This window comes from Notolepis coatsorum (genome assembly GCF_963971535.1).
Source record: "Notolepis coatsorum genome assembly, chromosome: 18".
In the NCBI taxonomy this organism is placed as follows: Eukaryota; Metazoa; Chordata; class Actinopteri; order Aulopiformes; family Paralepididae; genus Notolepis; species Notolepis coatsorum.
Window position 1 is genome coordinate 99,205,190 of NC_140182.1, and position 26,837 is coordinate 99,232,026.

A 26,837-nucleotide genomic window follows, 5' to 3' on the forward strand; every position below is an offset into this window, starting at 1 on the left:
AATGCCAGTAATTCATGCAGACCAGTACGCGTCTATGCCTTCTACAACACTGTTCGGTTTCCGGGTTCCTCTGATTGGCCACTAAGCCCACGTGACCCTACGCTAGCACGCCCCCCTTATCGCCGCCAGTTCGCGCGACAAGCCCCTTCAATGACAGAGCTCCCATATTTGCGAATGCATAAACTATATCTTAAATTATGACTATGTGTCTAATATGGCCGTAGCTTATCTGTAACTGCCCCCCGGCTTGGTCTTGAAATAAAGATGCGGTTATGTTTCGTACAGATGCTTTTATTTATTTTCTCTTTTTTCTCTTGCATTTCAGCTTAGCAGTACTGTAGCTTTTCTTTGGTACTTTGTACAGGAAGTGACGGTTGCCTCATTTGGTCCGTTTGCACCTCGTTTGCACCTCGTTTGCACCTCGTTTGCACCGTGAAAACTGCATAGGACAGTCAAACACAAACATACAATTAGTTACATATTTCACATTTCAATATTGTTCACATGTCGTTCATTATTATACCAAAGTGTTCAAACAAACAATTGTATTAAAGATATTTAAAGGGTGAACTCGTCTTCCATAGCAAAGGCACTCAGGGAAAAACAATGATATATAATAACGTTACTTGTCCGGCAGCAGGTGCCTTTGATTAGAATCTGCTTCGTGAGTGCACCACTTTATATGTTTATAAATGTTTGGCGGTTACACACATAAATATACAACAACATATCTTCAACAACAGTAATAATAATAATACATTTGAGTGTTCGACATACCTTATTCCGCTTTACCAAGGGTAGTTAATTTAACTGGAGTAAGGTCCTTCCATCATACAATTCGCTGCCTGCTCCGTCGTTATCTGAGTTACTTCCGCCTTGGTCACACAGAAAGCTGTGACCTTTATACTAAAGAAAGACGAGCTCTGCCCCCATGTGGACACTAAATGAAAGTGCACAAGTGGCTCCGAAATATTATTTTCTTAGATAGATAAATAGAGGGCTCAGTATTCTGAGCCTATACAGAGAAATTGATCATCTAGACCAACGCAAATCAAAGCTTACTGACAGTAAAGATGATAGGCATCTTTACCCTTGGCGGTCAGTTACACTCCCACCAAATCCTGCTATGACGGATAAGCACAAAAACAATTAATTTAGTCATACAGGATTTCCTTTTAGATTTCACATAGCATCAAATAATATTTTTCAAGCATTTCTATACTAATTACTCTCGAGGAGGAGTACCAATTTCTGGATCGGTCGCTCGAGGACTGAAGGTCTGGTAGAGTGATCTTTTCGCTCCCCAGTCTGTATTTTTACTCGACGTACTAGACCGTCGCTCTCTTGAGTGGCTTCGACGACTCGACATAGTTGCCACTGGCTTCTTGGCAGGTTACTGTCCTTGAGGATGACTATGTCGTTCACCTTGAGGTTACGCCGTGGTACGTGCCACTTCTGGCGTGTAGAAATGTTCAGGAGGTATTCCTTCTTCCAGCGGCTCCAGAATTGTTCGATTAGGTACTGGACTCTGCGCCATCTCTTGGTTGCATACATGTCCTCTTTAACAAATCTCCCAGGGGGTGGAAGAGCGATTTTAGACTTCATCATGACTAGATGGTTTGGTGTTAAGGGTTCTAGCGCCATAGGATCGTTGATACCATCTACTGTCAGTGGTCGGCTGTTTACAATAGCGGTAGCTTCATAGAAGAGTGTTCTAAGGGAGGCGTCATCAAGTCTGCCTGGACACAGAGCGATAGTGGCGTTCAGCACATTTCTTACTGTCCTGATTTGACGTTCCCAGACACCACCTGCATGGCTGGCGGATGGAGCGTTGAAGACAAATTCACACTGTTTCTCTGCTAGAAAGATCTCCAGTAAACTGGCGTCACATTGTTTGAGTGCTTCTTTAAACTGGTTTCTAGCTCCCACGAAGTTAGTACCGTGGTCGCAATGAAGTTGCCGAACAGCTCCTCTGAGGCTGATGAAGCATCTCAAGGCGTTAATGAATGAGTCTGTTGATAAGTCTTCAAGCATCTCGATGTGGACAGCTCGTGAAGCTAGGCAAGTTAGTATCAGGCCATACCTTTTGTACTCCTTTCGAGCCTTTTTAATCAGAAAGGGGCCGAAGCAGTCCATGCCACTGTATGAGAAAGGCGGTGAGTCTTCCACACGCTCTTTAGGGAGTTCAGCCATTTGCTGCTCTTCAGTAGGTCGTCGGAGTTTCCTGCATCGTACACAGTTGTGAATCAGCTTGGCTACTAATTTGCTCCCACCAATGACCCAGAATCCATTTGCTCTCAGTTCCATTTGTGTTTGACTTCGGCCTTGGTGACAAACTTGAGCGTGGTGATGAGCCGTAATTAGCTTGGTGATAGGGCTGTCTTTTGGCAAAATGATGGGATGTTTCATTTCTTGACTGAGGGATGAGCGTCTCAATCTTCCACCCACACAGAGAAGTTCTTGATGCAGAATTGGATCAAGGGAATGGAGAGCACTTGAACTTGGGAGAGCATCTCCTTCCTGGCATCTCTTAATTTCCTGAGAGAAGGCTTGCTGCTGGACAAGCTTGATCACTATTTTGGCAGCTCTTTCTCGTTCTTCGACTGTCACCAGTTCGGTGTTGTGTACTTTTCCTGATCCCAGCCTCTTGATTCTTGCGACTACTTTCAGGATTTTTGACCATGAAGAGATCTGATTTAGGCGACTTAGAATGTCTGTACAACTGTTAACTTTGGTTGTGAAAGCTTGGACAGCCTTAACCTCAGGATCGCCTACGAGTAAGTCTGCGAAGGGATTCAGTTTGGGATGTACTTCTTGCTCCCAGAGAAATGTAGGACCTGACATCCAGTTTGTTGAAGGAATGTGAGATGCCTGAAGGCCTCTGGAGGCATGATCTGCCGGGTTCTCTGCTGTTTCGATATAGTGCCATTTACTTGGGTCAGTGTTTTCTCTTATCAGTTGGACTCTGTTCGCGACGAACACATGGAACCTTCTTGCCTCATTATTGATGTAGCCCAGAACTACTTGTGAATCTGTCCAGAAGAATTCTTCATCGATCTTCATCTGCAGTTCTCTTTTCAGCAACACACTTAATTTGGTTGCGACCACTGCCGCTGAGAGCTCTAGTCGTGGGATGCTTGAGACCTTGGTGGGTGCTACTCTTGCTTTGGCCATCACAAGACTGGAGTGTACTGTATTTTTGTCATTTTTGTACCTGAGGTAGGAACAAGCGCCATACCCCATGCTGCTGGCATCGGCAAAGTGATGCAGTTCCGTCTTGATGATGTTGCCGAAGTCATGTGGGTGATAGCATCTAGGGATTGTGAATTCCTTTAAGTTATGTAGCCCGATCTTCCATTCCTCCCACCGTGGCTTTAAGTCATCTGGCAGTGGATCGTCCCATCTTATGCCTCTGCGGCATAGTTCTTGGAGTATGCGTTTCCCGCTTAGGGTGAATGGGGCAACAAACCCGAGTGGGTCATAAAGAGAGGCGACGATGGAGAGGATTCCTCGACGGGTTGAAGGCTGGTCTTTCATGTTGACATTGAAGCTGAAGGTGTCGTTGTCTATAGACCACTGAAGGCCAAGTGCATGCTCAGTTGGGGTCGCTTCCAGTTTAAGTTCGAGAGGGTCAGTGATTGTTGCTCTTTCTGAGGGTTTCACACAGTTGAGGACGTCTTTGTGGTTAGAGTTGAATTTGTGGAGGCGCAGGCCTCCTCGTTTGCAAAATTTTTGTGCCTCGATGATCAGTTTCTTGGCCTCTTCGACTGATGAAACGCTGGCTAACCCATCATCAACGTAGAAGTTCTTCTCAATGAAGGCTGAGGCTGCTGGGTAGTCTTCTCTATGTTGGTGTGCCATGTACCTTAGGCCAAAATTGGCACATCCAGGAGACGAAGCAGCTCCAAAGAGGTGAACTGCCATCCTGTATTCCTGTGGTTCCGTTTCCAAATCACCTTCCCTCCACCACAGGAACTTGAGGTATTTTCGAGAGTCAGGGTGGACGAAGAACTGGTGGAACATTCTTTCCACGTCGCAGATTATGGCCACGTCTTCCTTTCTGAAGCGGCATAGAACTCCTATTAGGGAGTTGATTAAGTCGGGACCGGTCAATAGACAGTCATTTAGGGAAACTGCACAGAATTTAGCTGAGCAGTCAAACACGACCCGTAGCCTGCCAGGCTTTTGAGGGTGGTAAATGCCGTGATGAGGAAGGTACCAAGCGGTCTCTCCATATGAAATGGTATGGTCAAGTTCTGCGTCACCTTTCTCGATGATGTCTTTCATGAAAGCCTTATAGCGTTCGTGATACTCTTTATCCGTCTTTAGCTTCTTCTTTAGAGACTGGAGGCGGACTGTAGCTAGTCTCTTGTTGTTTGGTAGGGATGGTGGGCTGCTACCCTTGAAAGGTAGAGGCATCTCGTAGTGTCCATCTTCTTTCTGTCTGATGTTCTCGCTGAGGAATTGTATGAAGTGAACATCTTCTTGAGACACGTACTTGTCCTCGTAGTTCCTTTCAGAGAAGTCCGACTCAAGTACTTTAAGGACATCTGTTGTAGACGGGGCTGGTATTTCTTTTACTGACACTCTATGTACAAAGCTCTGGCTCCCTTGTCGGTCCAGATGAGGGTTAGATGAGCCTATTATGCTCCAGCCAAGCTCTGTCCTCTGTGCGAAAGGTTCGTTTTCACAGCCTGTGATGACTTCGAGTGGAGCTAGCGCTGAGGGACAATCACATCCTATTAACATACCCACTTCACAGTCTAGAAGTGTTGGCAACTTGTTTACGAGATGCTTGAGGTGAGGCCACTGTAGCGCTGTTTTACCAGTAGGAATGTAGGATTTGTCTACTGGGATGAAGCTACGAGTGTAGGCTTGTGGCACTCTGATGTTGTTTGCAGAATGGAGTCCTCTGATTTGTAGGCCGCTGACACTCTTGCTGGTTATAACTGTATTTACAGCAGTCATTGTACTGAGTCTCAGCTTCACAGGTTGACTTTCCACACTTAACTCCTTAAGCAGGTCCTCTAAGATAAACGTTGTATCACTCTGTGTGTCGAGTAGTGCGTAAGTGAGCACCGTTATCTGTGGCTCTTGAACTGAAGACACAAGGACTGGGACAATGCTTGAGGTCGCAGAAGCACATCGGGTTGTAGTGTGAGACACGACTCTGCGGACTTCTTGGCCCCGGTAGTTTGCAGTAGATGTGCCACTCTGGGTTGTCTCTGGTGCTTGTGACCTCTCTTCGTGCAGACACGTTGGATGACGACGGTTGCAGGTGTTGCAGGTATGTCGCCGTTTACAGTCCTTGCTGGAGTGTCCCTTCTTTAGACATCCAAAGCAGAGGTGATTTTGGTAGATGTACGTTCTCTTATCCTCTATAGACCTTGATGCGAAGTTAGTGCATGTAGCAATGCCATGATTCTCATTCTTGCAGATTGGGCAAGGTGGTCTGGCTCTATAGGGTGAATACTGTGTCTCCACGATGTTGCTCTTTATGTGAGTGCTTGTATTCAACGCTCGGGCTCTCTTGGAAAACCTCTCGTCTGAGGCTCTGGAGTTCAACAGTAGTGGGGTAGCGATGGGGTTACAAGCTATTCGTGCCTCTTTGTTCAGAAACTTTGAAAAGTGTGCAAGACTTGGATAGCTTCCAGATTTATCTAGCTCTTCTACGATGATCCTGCTCCATCTTCGCACAATCCACTCAGGTAGTTTCTTGAGCAGTTTGTGGTTCTCTTCACAGTCGTTCAAGATGTCCAGCCCTCGGACATGTGGAATTGCCTCTGTGCATCCCTGTAGGAAGTCTGCAAACTCTCGGAGCGCCAGAGGATCGTTTGTGTTTATCTTAGGCCATCTCATTAGCTTGTCTCTGAACGCCCTTTGTATAATGAAGGGGTTTCCATACCTCTCTTCCAACACTCTCCAGGCACCTTTATATGCTTCCTCGGAGTCTCTGTAAAAGAATCCTTCCACAGACTTACGAGCTTCTCCAGTAAGGTACATTTTCAGATAAAACATCTTATCACTTGTTGGGAGAGGCTTTCGATGTATCAGGGTCATGAAGGTCATCTTCCAATCAACAAATTTCATAGGGTCACCGTTGAATATTGTTGGTTCTGGTGTAGGTAGGCGATTCATGCTTAATGCACTTGTGATTGCTTCGGCTAGACTGAAGGCCTCTTGGTTTGCCGTCGCGCTGGGAGATGCTTGACGTTGGAATGCTGTAGGATGTAGCGGAGCACTATATTCAGGATTTTGGTAAGCAGTATTTATTTCATGGTCAGTGACTTCTTCTTCTTCGTTGTCTAGATCACTTCCCGAACTGTATGCCCTCACTCGGGCTGCTGCTACCTGGACTTCCTTCTCTGCTTGTAGCTGCTGTAACTTCATCCTCTCCTCCTCCAGCTTACGTCGACTCTGTACCTTCAACTTCTCCATTTCCATCAGCATGGCTGCCTCTTCCCCCTCTAGTTGGAGGAGACTGGTTTGCTGAGCCTGGATCACTTGCATGGCCTTTACCTCTTCCACTTTAGCCGCGAGTTCAGCTTCCCTCCGCCTGTTTGATGCCTTGGAACGTTGAGAGTGAATTGTTTCAGTATTTGTGTGACCATATACAGATCTGTACTCTTCTTTGTTCAGAGCTATTCTCACCCTCTCCTTCTCAAGTCTTTCATTAAAATCTTCCTCTTTTGTTTCCAGCTGCTTACACACAAGCTCTTGGGTGTCTGTCGTCAGCTGAATACAGGCGTCCATTTTATTTGCGATCTCAGGAGTCGTGGCATGGTTACGTAAAATGGACTCATATAAACTTCTTACTAAGTCACAACTTGCTTGAATGTCTTGTTTTAGTCATTCAAGTTCTTCTGCTGGACAGAAGGTTCTTAGCTTCCCTCTTGCTTCCTTGGCTATCTTCTTCCACTTCTGATAAGCTTTGTTAAAAGCTTTCTCATTCCTCTTATCCTCCACTTCACGGTTTTCTTTTCCTTTCTCGGTTAGAGTTCTTTGGCGAGCACCCGTTCTGTTCTGTTCCAACTCCAAGAGGTTGCCAGCTTCGTCTTCTTGGGCCGACATTGTGCTTGATCACATACACTCAAAATATCAAATAACTAGATGGTATTTAAGAGTTCCACTTGCTGGGATGGATATCAGACAGCATAATATTAATTAAATATACAGGAGTTGCCACACGTCTGTGGTATTGCTGGGATGGATACCAGACAGCATGAGGGTAATTAGATATACAGGAGTTGCCACACGTCCGTGGGTTTGCTGGGATGGATACCAGACAGCATGAGGGTAATTAGTAGGTTCATTCTTCCTTCTCTTCATGCATGTATTTTCTTTAGTGTAGGGTCCTCAACATACATGTGTTCTCTTCGGAGTAAGATCTTCCTCTTACATGTATTTTCTTCAGAGTGAGGTCTTCATTGTACATGCATTTTCTTCAGAGGATGGTCTTCATTGTACATGCATTTTCTTCAGAGTGAGGTCTTCAACATACATGCATTTTCTTTGGAGTATGGTCTTCATTGTACATTTATCCACTTCAGAATAAAGTCTTCATAATACATCCATCCTCTTCAGAGTAAGGTCTATTTCACATTTATCCACTTCAGAATGAGGTTTCATAATACATTTATCCTCTTCAGAGTATGGGTTTTGACTCACTGTTTATCATCTTCAGAGTATGGGTTTTACTCACTGTTGCTCATCTTCAGAGTATGGGTTTTACTCACTGTTTATCATCTTCAGAGTATGGGTAAGTCTTCGCTCACCACTGGTCGGTAAGTTTTCACTCACCACTGGTCGGTAAGTTTTCACTGTAACTGCCCCCCGGCTTGGTCTTGAAATAAAGATGCGGTTATGTTTCGTACAGATGCTTTTATTTATTTTCTCTTTTTTCTCTTGCATTTCAGCTTAGCAGTACTGTAGCTTTTCTTTGGTACTTTGTACAGGAAGTGACGGTTGCCTCATTTGGTCCGTTTGCACCTCGTTTGCACCTCGTTTGCACCTCGTTTGCACCCCGTTTGCACCTCGTTTGCACCGTGAAAACTGCATAGGACAGTCAAACACAAACATACAATTAGTTACATATTTCACATTTCAATATTGTTCACATGTCGTTCATTATTATACCAAAGTGTTCAAACAAACAATTGTATTAAAGATATTTAAAGGGTGAACTCGTCTTCCATAGCAAAGGCACTCAGGGAAAAACAATGATATATAATAACGTTACTTGTCCGGCAGCAGGTGCCTTTGATTAGAATCTGCTTCGTGAGTGCACCACTTTATATGTTTATAAATGTTTGGCGGTTACACACATAAATATACAACAACATATCTTCAACAACAGTAATAATAATAATACATTTGAGTGTTCGACATACCTTATTCCGCTTTACCAAGGGTAGTTAATTTAACTGGAGTAAGGTCCTTCCATCATACAATTCGCTGCCTGCTCCGTCGTTATCTGAGTTACTTCCGCCTTGGTCACACAGAAAGCTGTGACCTTTATACTAAAGAAAGACGAGCTCTGCCCCCATGTGGACACTAAATGAAAGTGCACAAGTGGCTCCGAAATATTATTTTCTTAGATAGATAAATAGAGGGCTCAGTATTCTGAGCCTATACAGAGAAATTGATCATCTAGACCAACGCAAATCAAAGCTTACTGACAGTAAAGATGATAGGCATCTTTACCCTTGGCGGTCAGTTACATTATCAATGACTCAGGGTGAACGCTGTTGCATTCGCAAATATGAGAGCCAGCAATACGCAGCTATGTTGTTTCTTTACACATATGTTGGACTATGTAATTGTTTTGTTATGACAAACCAATAAAAAAATCGCTACTTTACATCAGGGTGAACGCTGTTACGCTGCCACCACCCTTGCGAATGTCATTGAAGGGGCTTGTCGCGCGAACTGGCGGCGATAAGGGGGGCGTGCTAGCGTAGGGTCACGTGGGCTTAGTGGCCAATCAGAGGAACCCGGAAACCGAACAGCGTTGTAGAAGGCATAGACGCGACCAGCGTACTTAAGTTCATGTACTGTACCTCACCATCTTGTGAGGAGTCTGAATGGTGGATCTACTGACATCCAAACAAACATGAATGAGTTTTAAGACCAAAATGGGATGTTCACCATGGGAAAAACATCTATTCTCAGAATCATTGCTGCCTTTAAAGTAAAACTCATTATCAAATATTGTTTAAGTTGCACTTAGAAACACTGACCAATGAACATGAGGTACAAATATTTCTAGCTTGTTTGAATGAAACCCCTCACTTATATTGTGTATATGAAACAGGGCTGGGTAATGAACCGAAAACTTACCGTCACGAATGAATGAATCTCATACTGACCTAATTTTGCCCATATTGGTATGTTAGGTAAATTAATTCCTCTAGTGAATAGGCTGTTTATGCCTCTTTAATCCATCTGAATGAACATGTTGAAAGACAAACATGAGGACAGAGGACCAACACAATGGAGACTGTGGTATTTGTGTGCTGGGTGTTTTAAAAATGTATTATTGTTTCATTTATCTTTACAGAGGTCATACTGCAGTGCCTAGACCTAGCACGAAATATACAATAGCCTTCAGTGTCATGTCAGTGTGTGTTAGGGATCAGCAGTTAAAGGCATAGCGATATTCAAATATGATATAAAATGTTTTTTAATCAATTTCAGGTAATCATTAAACCCCCCCCCAAAAGTGTGCACCGCAATCATAATGTAGCCTAAAGGGCTTCTGTGAACCTCACCCTCACTAAACCAATAACAATATTGACACTGTTTTCCATTTATTATCCAAATTCAATGTATTGAACATAGAAGGGAAAAAAACCTCAAAATCGGTAGACTGAACCAGTGCAGTTGACACAAACACAACCATAAACCTTTTCAGAAGAGTTCGGTTGCTAGGGAAACGGCTTGGGCCCCAGTATATTTCCCGACAGCTACGGTATCAGCAAACAGGAGATAAACTTGTGCCGTAATAGAATGTTAATGAAAGGGCTTATAGTCGCATACCTATGTCATCTGGAAGTAGCTGGGGTATAATGATAATAATAACCAGTGTGTGTACCTGATTAACTGGCCACAGTCGATACTGTCCACCATCCTCTCAGTCTTCTTGTCCCACACCTCCACCGTCTGTCCCGCTGCCTTGCTCAGGTACACATGTCTGTCCACCACCATACGAGACACGCAAGCCTCGCAACTCACCCACCGCTGCTGTCTGGACAGACAGACAGACAGACAGACAGACAGACAGACAGACAGACAGACAGACAGACAGACAGACAGACAGACAGACAGACAGACAGACAGACAGACAGACAGACAGACAGACACAGACAGACACAGGTTCTTAAATTACTATACGGTACTTGTGAGAACCCTCCACAAACGTCATGCATTCACTAGACCCTAACCGTGAACTTAAAAGAACCATCATTATGGAAAATGTGCTTACTGTCTTCTCCAGAGTCAGACAAGAAAATAGATACCAATTTCTTCTCTGTGTGGGTCAGTAGAAAGCTATCCGGCTACAAGCTAGCCTAGCTTAGCACAAATGAATGGAAGCAAATACGGACCACTAGCCTAGCTTAAAACTCCGGGAGAGGTGTTTTTGGCCAACAGCTTCAATTGATTTGTGCTAAGCTAGGCTAGCTTGTAGCCGGATAGCTTTCTATTGAACGCACAGAGAGGAGAAGACAGAGTCCGACTCTGGAGAAGACGGGAAGCACTTATTTCCCATAATGTTGGCTAGTTCCTTTAAGCCTTTTCCAAATGAAGCCTGGAAAGCAGTCCTCAGCTGACCTGTTTCCTGGATTTTGTATTTCCGTGGGGACATGTGAACCCCATAAGATAATAAAAACATTCCCAGCTAGACCCTCCACCCTATTTTCTCTGACTATTTTCTAAGCTATGATACAAGTTCATAGATTCCCTATAGATTTCACAGTGTATTTCAGAAGGTGAGCATGGCACTAACACAGCCAGGGTTAAGGCAACAGTACAGTACACTTGTTGTGGAAATGAACTTTGGCAGATTCGTAAGAACAAAATGACACATTTGCGGAGAACGGCAGTGAGCACCCGCTTGCTAGCCAAACACACCGGCTCCCATGGAAATGTGCCATCAAATAAGCTGCAAAGCTGCGCAAAGTATTGGTAGCAACTGTATTTCTGCAACTGTCTGCATTCACTCTCAGTATACTGCCGCCCTTTATGGGCTCCATTCCCTGTGTGGAGCATAGTTAGGGGCTTTGGGGGAGGGCTTCACTATTAAGTGCATACTTGTTTCTGAAATGACCTGCATCCTACAGTGAACTCACTGGAAGAAGTTGTTGGGTCTCGTGTCGATGGTCTTCCACACGTCGTACTCGACGGTGAATGACAGGATTCTGGTCCCACAGCCCGCCCACACTGTGCTTCTGTCCATCGAGTGTCCCGATTGGCCCAAACACATGACAGGGGTGTTGACATTCCCTATGGCGAGCGTTTTGACTGGCTGGCCGTTTTTCAGCTGGGAGGGGCATGGGAAGACAAATGAGGTGACTTGCCTAGCCTTGTGGCAAGTCTCTTGTGTACTGTGTGTCTGTCTGTGTACATAATGATCATGGTATATTAGTTGGGGAAATGTATGTGTTGTCTGTCTGTGTACATAATGATCATGGTATATTAGGTGAGAAAATGCGTGTGATGTCTGTGTTGCATGTCATGTCTGTGTAAATGAATACCATGTAAATAACATGGAACACAACCACTTACAATACAAAAAGAAAATGGTGCTATCATATAATAGCTACTACAAAATGTATACCTTTGCACACAAAGACAGTGGATGTTAAAAGTAGCCTAATTGGTTACCTGTACGGCAGAGTCCTCATACACAGTGAGAATTCCATCCGCTGTCCCGACTAACAAATAATTCCTTCTTTGGCTGAAATGAAATCAAGAAGATGCAGATTTAACCAGGTCAGGGAAATGTGCTTGCTTTACTTGTGAATGTAATATTGATGCTCCTAGATATTGAAGTCTGGGACTACATACAAGCTGTAGTTATTTTGTTTACATTTCCTTATCACATGGCATATCTATGTCTGGCTACTGATAACCTGGCTACTAACCAGGCCTTGGGTCTGGTCTACAAGATACACTACACGACCAAGGTACCCATGTACATGTCAAAATACTTCCCAAAGGTCAGTGAATACCACGATCACAACACCAGAGGGAGCTCCACAAATCATGTAAAACCCAGATTCGGCTCAAACAAGGGACTAAACACGTTTCGCAATTATGCCACATCAATGTGGAACGCCCTACCCAAAGCTGTAAAGGAATGTGAATCACTACCCACCTTCAAAAACACTCTCAAAGAACACCTACGGGAGACTGCAATTCGAAACTGGCCCCTACAAATGTCCTAACCCAGTTGTACAATAAAGACCAAGCATGGCTTTGTCAGTATTCCAATGTAGAGTGCCCCCCCCCCTACCCCCCCCCCCCCACCTCCAATGTACAGCCCCACCCAACCCCACCCCACCTACCCAACCTCCTCCAATGTACAGTTTCTATGTCAAATGTATGTCAGTATTCCAATGTACAGTGTCCCCCCCCCTACCCAACACCCCCCCCCCCCCCCCCCTACCCAACACCCCCCCCCCCCCCCCCACCTCCAAAGTACAGCCCCACCCCACCTACCCAACCTCCTCCAATGCACAGTTTCTATGTCAAATGTATATACACTCTTCTTCTGGATTTTTTTAGTATAACAAACAGTACTGTATTTGCAAATCTGGTATGTCATAAATGTATAGATGTAGCAGTACTGTCTATCTGTATGTCGTGTGTGTCATATGATGAATTGAAAATGGGGGACCCTGATGGAAACAAGACGAAAGTCTTTCTCAGGTCTGCATCCTCTTAACAATTGTATGTATTGAGCTGTACTGTACTGTACCCTTTCTGCAATCTGTTAATAAACTTTTCAATCAATCAATCAAACCCTGTCCATTGCATTTATTTTTTCATCCATCCCAGAGTGTGGGAACATTTGTCCTACATTTGTGCTTTAGCCAGAGACTGGGAGGAACTGAGACGTGAAACTCCCTGACTAATTCCGTCACCAGCTCTGGGGAAATAAGCAGAACTGGGACTATAAACGAGGGTAAGCTAGGCTAATGTTTTGGCAAGTTTTGAAATTAAGAAAATATTTTATTTACAATATTGAAATTGACACTCCTGATATTTAAGCAATTGATTGCTATTGCACGAGTCAGTTTCGCTCATGACGTGCGTTGACTTTTCAGTGAGGACATCGCCTCCTATTCATTTGTGTGACTGAGTGCCGCAAAAGTAATCTTTTAAGACTAAAATTGTAAATCCCATGGTATTCCTTTAAGACCCTTGCTCAAGGGCACTCACCTACGGCGAGGGTGTGTATGGAAAAAGAGTGATGTGATGGCGTCATTGACACCCTCCAGGTGGTGCCATGTTGACATGTCCTGACTGTTGATGACAACTAAGGAACCAGATTGGGTGCCTGCCACCAGCCAATCACAGGCACTATCTGGGAGTTGGACGGTCACCAGGCATAGGACAGGACTGTTGTCAATCTCCTGTTGGGGGAGGGGGGGAAAAACCTTGTAAATAACCATGATCTCTGCTCAAATATACATAGCCTACTGTACTCAACACCCAAGAAACTCTATGTGGTATTTCAAAGAAAATTGATTATTATTAAGTCTGACTGTATTATTATAGGATATTTTTTAACTGAGCATATTTACACATTTCCCCACGTGGAAGGCACCTGATTGGATAAATTACATGCTGGTGCTATCCTGTGACGTCTAGTGGCTGACAAACTGCAATTTCTGTATGAAAAGTGCTATACAAATAAAGTTTATTATTATTATTATTATTATTATTATTATTATTATTATTATTATTATTATTATTATTATTATTATTATTATTATTATTATTATTATTATTATTATTATTATTATTATTATTATTATTATTATAATATATTATGTAAAAAAGAAAAATAAGAATAATGAAAAGAAAAAAGAGTTGGCTTATATAGCAAATCATGCGACAATCACAATATTCAGAGGGGGGGGGGGGGGGTATCACAATATGATTTTATATGTCAATATCGAACAGCACTGGGCATTGGTGCTGCGAGTACCTGTGTAGTGACCTCCTCAGTCTCCAGGTCTACGGCTGTGATAGAGCCTAGTCTATGGGTGCTGCTGCCTCCTCCCAGCCAGACCCTGGGGCCGGAACAGAGCCCATCACTACTGCTGCTGCCAACAGTCAAGCACTCAGCGTTGAGAGCCTCGCCCACCACCTGCTCCCTCATCAGGCACAGCATCTCCGCCGAGTTCAGCATGTCAAACACCTGCACGGAAACGGGCAGAACAGGAAAGGTTGATCATTACAGTAAAATAATTATGGTAACACTTTAAAAGGCCTGTAGCCAGAATGGATTATATTATGTTATTATGATATTATGATATTATATAAGAGGCTTTTATAACGGGCATATAGCAAGTTGTGTCTCACTACGAACTCCCGCAGTGAGACACAACCGACATGGCGTTTCTTGTGAATACAAATAAGTAAGTGAGAAATGCAGCCCGACTCAACCCAGGCCCGCTAATTTAATTTATAGCTCACACTTTCCTTGGATTCTGAGGAGTTGTGACATCAATATAATATAAAAATGAGGTCCCTTGAAAAATGCATTAATACTAATCTTAATATATCCAATTTAAGATATCCAATCTTAAAAGGATAGTTCGGATTTTTGGACATTAAGTTGTATGCAAAGCTATTCGCTTACTTAAAGAGCCAGGTTCCGAGCAAACCGAAAGCAAGGGGTCTTGAGACAAACATGTTTAAATCCACCCCACACCATGCAGACAAAAGGGTTACCTATTTCTAACACTAAATCATCATCCTGCAAGCGCTTGGAAAAAGCCTTCATACAACTTAATGTCCACAAATCCTCACTATCCCTTCAACCCCCTGCCCTCCTCACCTGTGCAGATGTAGGCCTGTCCTGGGGACTCTCCTTCAGACACCTTCTCATCAGGCCTTCAAAGCCCGGCCACGGGGCGCAGCCGTAGTGCTTCACTGGGTCTGTGGAGAAGGCAAACCATCAGTGAAATACCTTTTACCTTAAGGTTTGTGAGGTTTTGCCCGCTGCTCACTACCTTTTCTCTGTTTCTTTAAGCCTATACTGTTTATTTCCCTTCTATACTGTTTATTTTCCCTTCTCACTCACTCTCTCTAGCCCCCACCCTCTCGTTCCTTACCCTTAGTGGCCACACCTGTTCGATATTCTATTATCTCTCGCACCTGTGGTGGCAGGCTAATTAGTCCCCCTGTGGGCTTTAAATACCAGAGCGCTTCCCCTCGTTTTGGCGTGGGGTCGTGTTGTATACTTGCCGAGTCATATTCTCTAAACATCTAGACTCTTTCGGGAGATCCTCTGTCTGCCTATGCTGTTCCATTCTCCGGCGTCGAGATGTTTGCTCCAGCCTTCGCCAGCTGTCGCCGTTGCCTGTGGGGGAGACTGGTCTGCGCTCCCTGTACTTCCACGGGAGGCACCCCAGCGTTCCACTGCAGACCCCCGCGCAGCTGTTCGTCCTGACGCACATCCAGACCAGCGCAGACGCTCTCCAGTCCTCAGCGCGCAATGCGCATCTTCCAAGGACGCTCGAGCTTGGCACGCTCTCCAGACCAGCGCGCAACGCGCATCTTCCAAGAACCCTCGAGCTTGGCACGCTCTCCAGACTCAGCGCGCAACGCGCATCTTCCAAGGACGCTCGAGCTTGGCACGCTCTCCAGACCAGCGCGCAACGCGCATCTTCCAAGGACGCTCGAGCTTGGCACGCTCTCCAGACCAGCGCGCAACGCGCATCTTCCAAGAACCCTCGAGCTTGGCACGCTCTCCAGACCAGCGCGCAACGCGCATCTGCTAGACCTTCGTGCTTGGCACACTCCTCCTCGCAGACGCACCCCGACGCGTCTCTCGGTTCCGGTGCGCACTCAAGCAGTGGCGCACCACTCTGTTCCTCGGCTCCGACAGTCGGCTACCCGGTGACGACACCTTCGCCACCGCCGCCTGTTTCCAGCACCACTCTGTCCTCGGCTCGGACAGCCGGCACCCCGCCGCTGCTGTTCCTGCACCATTACGCATTACGGTCTGGAGCGGCCCAGATGATTTCCACCAGTCCTCCCTGTTTCCTTCCTGTTCCCCAGCCCGCCTCCGCGGGCCTCAGTCCCTAGTCCTCTTTCCCTAGTTCTCCTAGTCCCTAGTCCTCTATCCCTAGCTCTCCTAGTCCCAAGTCCTCTTTCCCTAGTTCTCCTAGTCCCTAGTCCTCTATCCCTAGCTCACCTAGTCCCTAGTCCTCTTTCCCTAGTTCTCCTAGTCCCTAGTCCTCTATCCCTAGCTCTCCTAGTCCCTAGTCCTCTCTCCCTAGTTCTCCTAGTCCCTAGTCCTCTATCCCTAGCTCTCCTAGTCCCTAGTCCTCTCTCCCTAGTTCTCCTAGTCCCTAGTCCTCTATCCCTAGCTCTCCTAGTCCCTAGTCCTCTCTCCCTAGTTCTCCTTGTCCCTTGTTTACCTAGTCTCTAGTTCCTCTGTCCCAAGGCGTTCCCTTAACCTTCCCTTAGGCGTTCCCTTACCTTCCCATAGTGTTCCCTTTTCCTGCATTTGTGATTCTCCCTTAAAGGGACAGTGCCCTTTTCCCTGTTTTTCCCTGTGTTTCAATAAATATCTGTTTCTTGGCAAACCACCATACCTGTCTTGTGTTGTGCGATTGGGGTCGGTTACAAACCATAACAAGGTTAGTTAGTGTAGGAAGTTCAGATTCTAGTTGCATTGATGTGAAAATTCACCAAATACAGGTGAATGACCAGCCTGTTAAACCTGGAAACAGTGTCATGTAGAGGTAAATGACCAGCCTGTTAAACCTGGAAACAGTACCATGTAGAGGTAAATGACCAGCCTGTTAAACCTGGAAACAGTGTCATGTAGAGGTAAATGACCAGCCTGTTAAACCTGGAAACAGTGCCATGTAGAGGTAAATGACCAGCCTGTTAAACCTGGAAACAGTGTCATGTAGAGGTGAATGACCAGCCTGTTAAACCTGGAAACAGTGCCATGTAGAGGTGAATGACCAGCCTGTTAAACCTGGAAACAGTGCCATGTAGAGGTAAATGACCAGCCTGTTAAACCTGGAAACAGTGTCATGTAGAGGTGAATGACCAGCCTGTTAAACCTGGAAACAGTGCCATGTAGAGGTAAATGACCAGCCTGTTAAACCTGGAAACAGTGCCATGTAGAGGTAAATGACCAGCTTGTTAAACCTGGAAACAGTACCATGTAGAGGTAAATGACCAGCCTGTTAAACCTGGAAACAGTACCATGTAGAGGTAAATGACCAGCTTGTTAAACCTGGAAACAGTACCATGTAGAGGTAAATGACCAGCCTGTTAAACCTGGAAACAGTGCCATGTAGAGGTAAATGACCAGCCTGTTAAACCTGGAAACAGTGCCATGTAGAAGTAAATGACCAGCTTGTTAAACCTGGAAACAGTACCATGTAGAGGTAAATGACCAGCCTGTTAAACCTGGAAACAGTGCCATGTAGAGGTAAATGACCAGCCTGTTAAACCTGGAAACAGTGCCATGTAGAGGTAAATGACCAGCCTGTTAAACCTGGAAACAGTACCATGTAGAGACCCGGAGCCTCTGTCGTAAAAGTATGTTTTATTTTCATTCAGCTAGCTATAATAATAATAATACTTTATTTGTATAGCACTTTTCATACAGAAGTTGCAGTTCAAAGTGCTTCACAACAGTAAAAAAAATATAGGCATAAGCGAGCATGAGCAAGGTAAGGTAAATCACAGTGTTTCACATTAGGACCTAGTATCCCAATAGGTTATCTGTTTACAGTTTCATTCAGTACAAAAATAGTTTAAAATGATTCGGTTTAGAAATAGACTAAGAATTATAAAATGGAACAGACATACAACAGGGTATTTAACATAGAACAGTGATAAAATAGTTCAATTTTGGATTACAACAGAGCAAGAGAATAGACCATCTTTTCCCCCACACCCTAGTTGGTGAACTTGGCCAATCAGTAATGCTGGACCTCATCATACTTTTCACCAAAAAAGCTGTTTAGAAACTGAACCCATACCGTAACCCTAAACGTAACCTCACGTAAAGAGACCTCACGCCCCACCCTAACCTAAAATAGAAACGGGATGAATATAAATCTTTTTGTGATCATCTTTATTTTTTTTTTTTAATGTTTTGCAGAACAGTAAAAGGGCCTATAAGAGGGGATTCGTTCATCCTGCTCACCTTTTGGAAGTGGAACATCTGTCCTACTTACAGTATATGCCCAGAAGAATTTCAAATCGTGACTTAATATTAACCTGGCAGTTTCCCCTGTACAGCAACCTCGTCGAACTCGCTGGGGAACTTCATGCCATCGGAGATGCGCTCCCCGCAGGTCAGGAGGTCGTAGAGCAGCAGGCCGAAGGAGAACACGTCTGCCAGCTGGTTGTAGATCACGTTTCCACGGGCCACTTCTGGTGCTCGGAAACCTGAGGCAAACATTAAGTCGGAATGGATAGGATAGGTTGAATGTGTGAAAATGTACTGAATAAATGTATTACATGAACACAAAAGGGACTGTGACTTAAATTCAAGCATTTCCTGCATGCTCCTGTCAATCAATCATTGGACGTGACAGTATTCACAAGCTTACAAAACTCATTTTGTTTGATGTGCGGAGCAATATTAAGAATATTTCACTTGAATTTCTATCTGTACTCAGGAAGTGGATTTTATTGATTTATATTACCGTAGTCTGTACTATTATTATTGTACGGTATTCAAAGTTTTATTATTAAAATATTGAAAAACTTAAAGAGTATGATAAACTTGTCCTATTAACCCTTTCACTAGCACACTACCACAGGGTTAACCCTTTCACTGCGAAAATGCAGAAGGTTAACCCTTTCACTACCACTATACGTCTGTACTATGGTAGTGTGAAAGGGTTAACCTATATGGACCTAAGGGTCCTCACCTGGGGTGCCCTCAGAGCTGCGTACGCCCATGCTGCAGCAGTACTGGGCGATGCCATAGTCCGTTATCTTGGCGATCATCTCAGAGTTGGTCTTCAGGTTGAACAGCAGGACGTTGTGCGGCTTCAGGTCCCGGTAGATGATCATGGATGAGTGGAGGTACCTTCTCACACAAAAACAACAGGGTCATTTGGCCAAATGGCAATGGAGCAATAATCACATCATTACAAGTGTTTCAAATAAAGGGAAATAAGAACAATGGAATACATGAATATGAAATATATATATAAAAAAATATATATATAATAATAATAATAATAAAAGAAAAAAAAGAAAAACTACCTGAGACCATCAGCTACTTGCAGGGCTATTCTGTGCTGGAGCTTGCGGTTGAGGCTGCCATTTTCATGTTCAAAAAGAGAGTCCAGGGAGCCTCGTGGTGCCAGTTCCATGACCAGGACCTGGGGTGGTGCTGAACCGGCTGCCAGCAGAGCCACTAGGCTGGGGTGGTGGAGACGACCCAACACGACCAACTCCTGGAGGAGAACATGAGTGGAGAGGTGAGAAATGACACGAATAACATGAAAGAAGGAAGGAAAGAAAACACAAAGAAACACTGACCACACTGCCTATCACCAGAGGAAACATACACATGACCCTGGTGAATTGAAAAATACCTGTCGGAGGAGCCTGTGAATGTAAACCTCAGACGCGTGCTTGTTGAATATCTTCACAGCCACCTCTTCGTTTTTGTAGAATCCTCGATAGACGGTCCCAAAACCACCGTCCCCTGTGGACACAATATACAATGCATTTAGTCTTTGTTCCTGCGCTTTCTAACATCATGGGAAAACTTGGGTCATACTTGAAACATTTTGATGACTGGATCAAGTGGAGGACAAAAGGAGAGGAAAATATGAGAGGGAACAATGGACTACCTTGACTAATAACTTTCCACATTTTATTTTATATATATATATATTGTGGCAGACCGGCTGGCGTGGTAATAGACGGCTGCTATGTGTCGGCCAAGGTACTGGGGCATATGCCCATATTAGGAGTTCCGGAGAGACTCCAGGCTGAGCGGAGCGCATCGGCACAGATGAAGTGCACCTGTGCCAGACGGGCGCGAGACAGGTGAGCGCAATCACCACACAATCAAGCAGCGCAGGAAAGGGAGACAGAGTGACAGAATCATTGGAGTAGCTGAGGCGAAACCTGTACGGATCGAGAGAGGAAGTGAGTAAGAGAGAAGAGAAGAAGAGGAGGAGGAAGATTGTTGTCTGTGTGACCCCATGCTGTGTTTATCTGCTTTTGGAAGGAGGACCCTGCTGTGAGCTATGACCCCTGATCGTATGAGAACCCGCCTGTGCATCGACCCCTGCTTGTCTGACGTCTCTTCTCCCGGATCATCCCCCGCCCGTATGAGAACCGCTTGTACCCAGGGGCGTCGTTTTGGTATGGCAAGGTATGGCAAATAAAAAAATAAAAAATAAAAAAAATTATAATAAACATTTTGTATGTTGATTTAGAATTCTAATGTCAACATTATGAACGAAGCTTCGAACTATTCGGTACAGCCCTAGCATGTTTTGATATAGTCAATTATCTCACTTTTACTAGGTGACGTTTACTATAGGTGACTAACTCATATGCCACACAAAAAAAGGAAAATGGACATACAGACTTTTTAATCAAAGGGCAGCAGAGACAAGTGATACAGGGACACAGGTAAGGTCTTACAATGGCTTAGTGATTATAACAGTGCAGTTCAGCATTCAGTAACCGATTCAGTAACCGATTGTGAACGTCTTTTTGATACTACATTCTGTTGAACACACACCTCAAAACCGTACCTAAGGAAAATTGGCTCAATTGCAAGAAAAATAATAGACAGTGTTGTGAAGGGCCAGATTAAACCGAATATATATATTTATTTATATATATATATTTAATTGTATTTGTATATTCTCTAATATTCCCTGATATCCCTTGTATATTCCTTGTACAATATGCATTGAATATCCATTCTAGCCTACTGAACATCCCATAATAGTCTCCATTCTACTATTGGTCGAGACCTTGGTGCCAGGCTGCCATACCCCTCAGACCCAGTTCAAACGTACCGCTCAACATGTACGAACAAGTCCTAGTTCCGCGTAGGAATCTGGCTACCGCACCACTAATGGGACTATTTGTTCATAGTGCGTATATATACTGCGCTACTAAAGTAGGACTTTCTTTTCAGTCCAGTTTCTTACCCTCCAATAGAGTCACAGACGTAAAGCCTCCCCGCGACGCCACGTGTGGGAGTAAGGCCAAGTTCGGCTTACCATCGGTATTGAGACATCGTGTATATTAATATTTGAATAGTCATATTTGGCACTATATCGTCGAGTTGGACGTAGTCTATTAAGCTAATAATAGTCTGTTAATATATAGTGCTTCGTGCGGTGAGAATACTACCGTAGTCAGTACCCCATCGTTTCGGGCAGAGAACTGGCTGCTTATCCAGGGTGGTTGACCCCACGTGAAGCTGCACCCGAGGAGCCCCAGAGCCGACGAGCGAGTGGACCTGTATACCGGATTATTCTACCGACGACAGCCCGCCTTCCCCGGCACGGATTATGCTTTGTATACGTTGATTATTCCATGGATAAAGACCCCCGACACTGCCGTGTGTTGGAACCCCCCCCCCTGGAGAGGACGCAAGGTGAGGAGACGCTCTGCAAGACGAGGTCGCTTCACGTCTCTCCTCCGTGGACCGGAGGACGCCGGCCCACAAAGAGTCCACCTGCTTTCATCTGTGGTCCAAGGATCGCCGGCGCATTGAACGGCACTACAGTGGGTTCACCTGGGATACCCTTGGCCGGATGAGGCAGCCGGATTCTACCCCCCCCCCCTTCCTACTCCTGTCGGCTTACAAGCGACCGGATTAACCCCCCCTAGTGTATCCAGTCTATAATCATTAAAGTATCATTGCTATTGTTCCCTTAAACTATTCCAGGTCGTATATGTACCACCTGCGCCTTCAGAGATTGGACATTCTCTATTGATATACCGACGAATACTCTTGCCATAAAAGTGCATACTAATTCCCATTCATAAATGTGATTGATTTGATTAAGTGCTTGCTCTACACACCATCGCTGTGTAGAAATAAAGACCTATTTCTAATTCGTACATTTGTGTTGGATCCGTTTCATCTACGTGACAGTGTTCATCATAATATATTTATGCCGAGTACTGGGTGGCCGAATATTAAGTACAAAGGTAGTGGTAGTAAGTATCATATCTAGTAATACAGTCAGGGAATTGTACCCCTCAGTTACAATTGGTCCTTCGAGCCGGATGGTAATCAGTGTAATATTAATATAGTGTTATTAATATTGAAATGGCCTATGATGAACACTCCACGAAACGATCCTCCTAACCAACGCCCGCAGCGCGAACGACGGCTCCCTCAGTACTTAGAGGCTTACGCTGTCAGTCAACAACCTAGTCTTCTACTAACAGTAAACGCGGTAAAACTAGAAAGTAAAAGTATGTCTAACCCCAACGCCCAGACTACCCCGACCATAGAGGCCCCTACGGGTTCTAATGTAACTGACCAAGTTCACGGTGGGGACCAGTGGGAACCAGACATGACTTCACACCCCGCCAGTACTGAAGAAGTAGTCCCCGATGAGTCCCGGGAGGAATACAACGCTACCGAGACAGAACTCGGCACGGAAGAAGACGGGGAGAGCACCGTGGAGATAGAGCTCCAAGGCTCCGCAAGGAGTACCCCGAGGGAAGGCTCCCCTATACAACCGCCTTCCCCCAGCGAGGCAGAGAGGACCCTACAGCAGGCCTTCCTCATCAGCCTGAACGCCGCTGCTGAACGCGACCGACTGCAGATCCAGCAGCGGAGCGAAGAAGAGCATATACGTCTAGAAATAAGACGCATTCAGAGGGAAGAGAATGTGGCCCGAGACCGAGCAGACAGCCAGCGAGAAGCTGCTGGTGCTCTACGGGACGCAGAGCGCGACAGACAGCAAGCGCAACTAATAGAACAGCTGATCAGACGGACAACACCCTCTCCCTCCGCCAGAGGCTCCAGGAACTCGTCTAGACACACCTCCAGGGCGGCATCCCCTAGCCGAGTAAACAACCCTGAACTTGACCAACAGACGAGGTCTATACCCCCCACAGACCACCTCCCCCCACCGGTCCAAGCGAGACCTAGCAACCGGGAAGGAGCAGCATATCCTGTGGAGAGGCTAAACCAGAGACTACAAGCACTGGATGACCTAACTGAAGACGAAGAGGAAGAGGAGGAGAACCACGCCCGACGACAGCACAGTACTCTACCGGACCAGGAGGTCCGGTACAGCCCAGGCTATACTCCCGCGGAGCTGCGCTACAGACCCCCGACTCTATACACGGGTGAGCACGACGCACGACCCGCACCAAGGAACAGCACCTGGACAAGCGGGCCATGGTACACTGCCGGTACCAGCCCATACCAAGGAGCGGGAGGAGACTCGCCTAGGAGGCCTCTCCCCCAACGCTCGCCGATGTATCCACAGTCAGCGTCATACATTGGCACGCCTATGGTACCCGACTTCACCCAAGAGAACCGGGCCCAGTATACAGAACTCCGCATGTGTCTGGAGACCATGTTGGTGGATGTATTGGATGAACGCCACAAATACGCCATCCTACTGAAGCACTTAAAGGTACCCCGCGCACATAATATAGCGCTCGCCTACGCGACTTCCACCACCCCATACACAGCAGCGCTGGTAGCATTGGACCAGAGGTATGGGCGCATATGGGATTACGTGATCCAGGAGATCCGACACATCGACCGCTTACCCCCAGCAATAGACAATCGAGCACTGGACGACCTGTCCATCAGAGCGCAGTCCCTGGTAGGGATGTTGGGAGCGCAGAGAGAGAAGGGGAGGCATGAACTTTACGCCAACTCAAATGTGGAAAGGATCTTGGAGAAGCTGCCGCCCGCTCGACAGGAGCGTTTTAGGCGACAGAGAGACCACCGAGACCCGAATGGCCCCGAACCGAACCTCCTCGATCTAGCAGACTTCCTGGCGAGAGAAGTCAGCAGCCTACGGCTAGATACATTCGGACGGAGCACCCCTGGCTCCAGAGAAGGAACCAGACGACTAAATGATGGAAGAAGATCGGTGACTGTGATGCACCAATCGGAGTCAGTACCGAGCAGCAGGAGCCACAGTACCCCCTCCAGAACGGAGAAGTGGAAGATAGTGTGCCCCTACTGTGAGAAAGAACACTGGCTAGCGCAATGTGACTCCTTCCCCAAGCTGAACGCGGAGGAAGCAAGTCAATGGATAAAGTCCAACAAGCGCTGTTTTCGCTGTGCGCGCTCACACATGGCAGCCGAATGCCGCTTAAAGAAAAGGTGCACCAAGTGCGATGGAGCCCATCTGGACATACTTCACGACAGTAACAGACGGCGCCCTTCACCCGCACCACCCAGCAGCAAAGCGAGCGTCATGTACATCGATCCCGCCAGCAGCAGTGGAGCCCGAGTACTCCTAAAAGTAGTGCGTGTGACACTAAGCTACCAGAATAAAGTCCTGGACACTTACGCCGTCCTCGATGACGGGTCAGAGAAGACCCTTCTGCTCGCCTCCGCTGCGGCCCAGCCTGAGCGACGGTACCAGATTACAGACGCTTTCACCAGCCAAGAAATAGGACTGTCGCGGTACACATACCCCGTCGCCAAGCTGATGGAGAAATATGCACATCTGCGCAAGTTACCGATCCCGCTCATAGACAATGCTATGCCGACCCTGTTGATAGGCTCCGACCATGCAGACCTCATTGTCCCGATAGACCGGGTTCATACCGGACCCCGAGGCTGTCCTGCAGCAGTCGAGACCCGTTTGGGATGGACTCTCCAAGGCCCGCTCGCCAAATCTCTCAACCGAAGTACAGCCACTAGATGTCTCCACTCCCGAGTCACGGAGGGAGAAACCGCACTCCTGCAACACGTAGAGCGGCTATGGACCTTGGAACAAATGCCCTTTAAGAACGGAAGGAAAGACATTCGCTCTAAAGATGACATTTACGCCATTCACCTCCTCGAGACAGGGACCAAGAGACAGGGCTGTACGCTAAGCTTTTTCACTAGGGGCACACTTGCCCCTAAATGAGAAATTTAGGGGCAAAAAATATTTTTTAGGGGCAAATTTTTTAATAACAATTTTACCATAATTTATATCGATTGTTTTTGATAAAAAAAAATTTATATAATTATTATTTTGAATAAAATATATATATTATATAATCATACTTGTAGTTGTATTATCTGCGAGACATCGCCACCTCGCTGTCTGCAAACAGCTCCACTGTCTGTGTGTATACTCGAGTGTATACGCTACATTCAGAATCAGCATGCAAAAGAATTCTCCGGCGCTGCACCTGGACCCTAGTCAGCAGCCCTCACTCATGCGATGTAAACCAGGGACTCGAATACGCATGTTGTTGTTGTAGGTAGCTTGCAGGACGCTTGTAGGACATTGATGCCAGGAGCTTTCTGTAGCTACTGCTGGATGGCGTTGGGACAACGCCTCAGTGAACTATTTAGTTTACTGCGACATTTCGTAGTGACTAGTTACCTAGCCAACCGAGGTATTATGCACTGGACTATTGCTGATGGATTTGTTGATGTCGGGAGCTATCCGTAGCTAGCCGGCTGGATAACGTTACACAATGCCTCAAAGTCATGTATTAAACTAAGTGAATAGTTGACTGGGTCATTTTGTAACGGTAGCTAACGTTATCTCACGAAGGTCCCACACTGACTAGACTAACGTCACGGTGAGGCAATAGCCTCTGTTTACATGCAACAGGTGGGGAGGGGGTAGCAGCAGCAGTGCGCGGTGCGCGCTTCATGTGTGCTGAGACAGCGAGTGAGAACTCCGCTAAAGAATTGGATAATGATTTTCGGTTTTCACATGACTATTTGATTGCCCGTCACACGGCGCTCAGACGTCTCAGTGGGAGGCGCCAAACGTAAAAACTGAGCGCAAATGACGGGTGGCGCTCTCTAGTTTCGGTCCCTGACTACTAGACTTACTGGAGCATTTGTTGATAGCTATCAGTAGCTAGCCGGCTGGCAGGCTCACCGAGGTCCCAGTGTTTACAACAGCCACGGGTGCGAGAGGGCTGGAGGAGGAGCAGACGCCGCAGCTCTCTCCCTGTGTCTGAGTTCAGTTCAGTTCGGCTCACTATAGGAGGTCGAACGCGACGAAAATATGAAGCAATACTAACTTTACTTTTCTTCATAGCTAAATCAGACAGTCAGCCAGTCTATCAGAGTGAGTGCTCAGTCGATTGTTCCCGCTGATCATACCTGCTGAGTGCTCACTGCTCAGCTCGCGTGAGTGACGTCATCGCGTCATCATACGCCTTGGATAATTTAGGAGTGAAATGCGAATCCAAGGCTTGAAAGCACTACTCGCAAGCCCGCCCCCAGATCATATTTACCAATCGCAACGGCCAATTAAAGGGGCAATTCGCGATGATATCATCGCAGTGTACAGCCCTGAGAGAGTCCCGGTCAACGGCGTGTTGAGATACGCCACGCCACTCCTGCGGCGAGAAGGAATGCCTACTTTCCACGCCAAGACAGACGCCACAGAACGGTACCTGCTGAACACGGA

At 46.0% G+C, this 26,837-nt stretch overlaps 1 protein-coding gene across 1 annotated transcript in view; it reads right to left on the reverse strand.

Moving 5' to 3' along the window:
• Window positions 1–26,837, reverse strand: part of lrrk2 (leucine-rich repeat kinase 2) — a 128,134-nt gene that overhangs the window by 2,706 nt on the left and 98,591 nt on the right. The window contains exons 37-46 of the mRNA XM_084335302.1: window positions 19,821–19,933; window positions 19,486–19,679; window positions 19,146–19,306; window positions 18,487–18,657; window positions 15,071–15,171; window positions 14,216–14,428; window positions 13,444–13,637; window positions 11,884–11,956; window positions 11,349–11,539; window positions 10,094–10,246 (exon numbers count right to left, since the gene is read on the reverse strand). Coding sequence (XP_084191428.1) covers window positions 10,094–10,246; window positions 11,349–11,539; window positions 11,884–11,956; window positions 13,444–13,637; window positions 14,216–14,428; window positions 15,071–15,171; window positions 18,487–18,657; window positions 19,146–19,306; window positions 19,486–19,679; window positions 19,821–19,933 — 1,564 coding nt within the window. The remainder of the gene's footprint in view (window positions 1–10,093; window positions 10,247–11,348; window positions 11,540–11,883; window positions 11,957–13,443; window positions 13,638–14,215; window positions 14,429–15,070; window positions 15,172–18,486; window positions 18,658–19,145; window positions 19,307–19,485; window positions 19,680–19,820; window positions 19,934–26,837) is intronic.